The sequence below is a fragment of the Buceros rhinoceros genome, unplaced genomic scaffold (assembly GCF_000710305.1).
Source record: "Buceros rhinoceros silvestris isolate BGI_N320 unplaced genomic scaffold, ASM71030v1 scaffold10367, whole genome shotgun sequence".
Taxonomy (NCBI): Eukaryota; Metazoa; Chordata; class Aves; order Bucerotiformes; family Bucerotidae; genus Buceros; species Buceros rhinoceros.
The window spans coordinates 47,141-49,014 of record NW_010424023.1 but is presented as its reverse complement, the minus strand read 5'-3'; the positions used below and the strand labels follow the sequence as shown (position 1 = coordinate 49,014).

Below are 1,874 nucleotides of genomic sequence, written 5' to 3'. Positions count from 1 at the left end.
TGTTCCCCTTGCCAGTCCATCTGCTTCTACAAATAGCCGTAGAGAAACCTCCTAAGCCTTTAAGTCTGGTCTGGGATCTGAAGAGCTGAGAAGTTGATCTGATCACAAAAACTTCTCACACGGTGGAACATCATGTTTTTAAACAGTTGGCTTGTGCTCTGGTATACAAACTTTGCTGAGCTGGTTTAAAGGAGCCTGTGTGGTAGAGGACACCATGGTTAACAAAATTCTCCCCTTCTCCCCTCCTGCCTGGCTGGGCACGCAGAGCCACCATGCCGAACTGGGGAGGTGGCAACAAATGCGGTGCCTGTGGCCGCACTGTCTACCATGCTGAGGAGGTGCAGTGTGATGGGAGGAGCTTCCACCGGTGCTGCTTCCTCTGCAGTAAGTATTCCTCTCCTGCTCCCCTGCAAAACCTCTTCTGGCATAGCCAGGAGCTCACAACAGCAAGGTGCTGGTCCACAGGAGATGTCCCAGGCTCAGCTGGCACCCGTGGCACAGGGGATGACAATGGCCAAAGATGGCTTTGTCCATCACGTGTTGGGCTTGACTCCTGCTTCGTCACATGCCTCCTGAGCCCAACGGTGCCAAAGGGAGAGCTTGTCTCCTGAAGAGGTATTATACTACCTGTCCAGTGTGGAAGGAGTGGAATGCACCTCCCCGAGCAGAACACATCATGATTTTCTCCTCTATTTGCCCCCTTCCCAAGCCTTCTCCTCAAGAGTCTAAGGGATCTTTAGGATGGAAACCTGGCTTAAGTGTTGCTCATGCAGAAGAGAAAGCCCAGTGGCAGAGCCCTGTTTGCACTGACCTGAGCTCAGCTGGGCTTATCCCAGTGGTCCTGGGGCCAGCAGCAGCTGAAGGAACAGTTATCAGACCCCTGCCCTGAAGTCCTGCACAGACTGGGAGACCAGTGTGCCTGAGCACAGCCGAGTTGTCAGTGCTTTAGCACGGCCAAAAGCCTAGACTTTCTTGGCACAGAAGCCTGTGGTTTATTTCAGATGAAAGGAGCCCAAAGCATTATTTTCCAGTCCAACCAACAAGCCCAGTGAGGCATTGAAAATTGCTTTCTCTGCTGAAAAGACCTCTGCGTACATGAAGAGAACAAAGGGTCACTGTGAATTGGAGGCTTCTACTTTGCAAATAAATACTCTGTCTGCCTGAATCGGAGAATTTTACCTTATTACAAACATGAGGTACTGTTTTGTCCCGCTTGCTGGTGTTTAATACCTACGGGCAGAGCTTGGGTTTAGCCCTCTTCATATCAGCCATCATTGCAGCTGGTCCCCTCAAACTAGTTTGCTGTTAGTCTGCAGCATAACTTCAGCACATTGTGCTGGCATGTGAGCCTCAGCGCACCTAACGCTCCCTTCCCGTAGCTCTACAGCAGTCACAAAAAAAAAAAAAAGGATTAGATGTCTCAGCTGCCTCATTTTCAGCCTTTTATGGGAGTTTCTATTAAAAGAAACCTGGAACTTACAGTCAAACAATGGCTCTAGTGTGTCTGAGTATTTGCTTTTCCTTAGTGCATGGTTCTGTTGGGGTTAAAGTCTGTAGACTTAACAAACATGCATTAGTTGATTTACTTATTGGGTATTTGTGTCTTATAAAAAGAACCTTGGAGCAAATGAATGCCATGAGCAAAGGTCACCCAATATTTTGAAGACCTTTAAATTCTTTTTTAAACAAAAAATGTATAGGGCATTTTCTTTCTTTTTTCCTGTCCAAATTCTTTATCACGGGCATAATGCTGTTGCAGATGGAAAGCCTGTGCCAGTTGGGGTACAAAAGAAGTTTTAAGAAGGAAATAGTTCTGCCTTCTACTGTAACCTTGAGCTGAGTGCTTGCATTGTGCTGAAGGACAATACAGGAAT

General features: G+C 47.4%; 1 protein-coding gene across 3 annotated transcripts in view; it reads left to right on the top strand.

Moving 5' to 3' along the window:
- The first annotated feature begins 253 nt into the window (after positions 1-253).
- CSRP2 (cysteine and glycine-rich protein 2) overlaps positions 254-1,874 on the top strand; it is a 5,184-nt gene continuing 3,563 nt past the window's right edge. For all 3 annotated transcript variants that reach the window (XM_010140627.1, XM_010140628.1, XM_010140629.1), the window contains exon 1: positions 254-384. In XM_010140627.1, the coding sequence (XP_010138929.1) occupies positions 273-384 (112 nt within the window). In that variant the 5' untranslated portion in view covers positions 254-272. The remainder of the gene's footprint in view (positions 385-1,874) is intronic.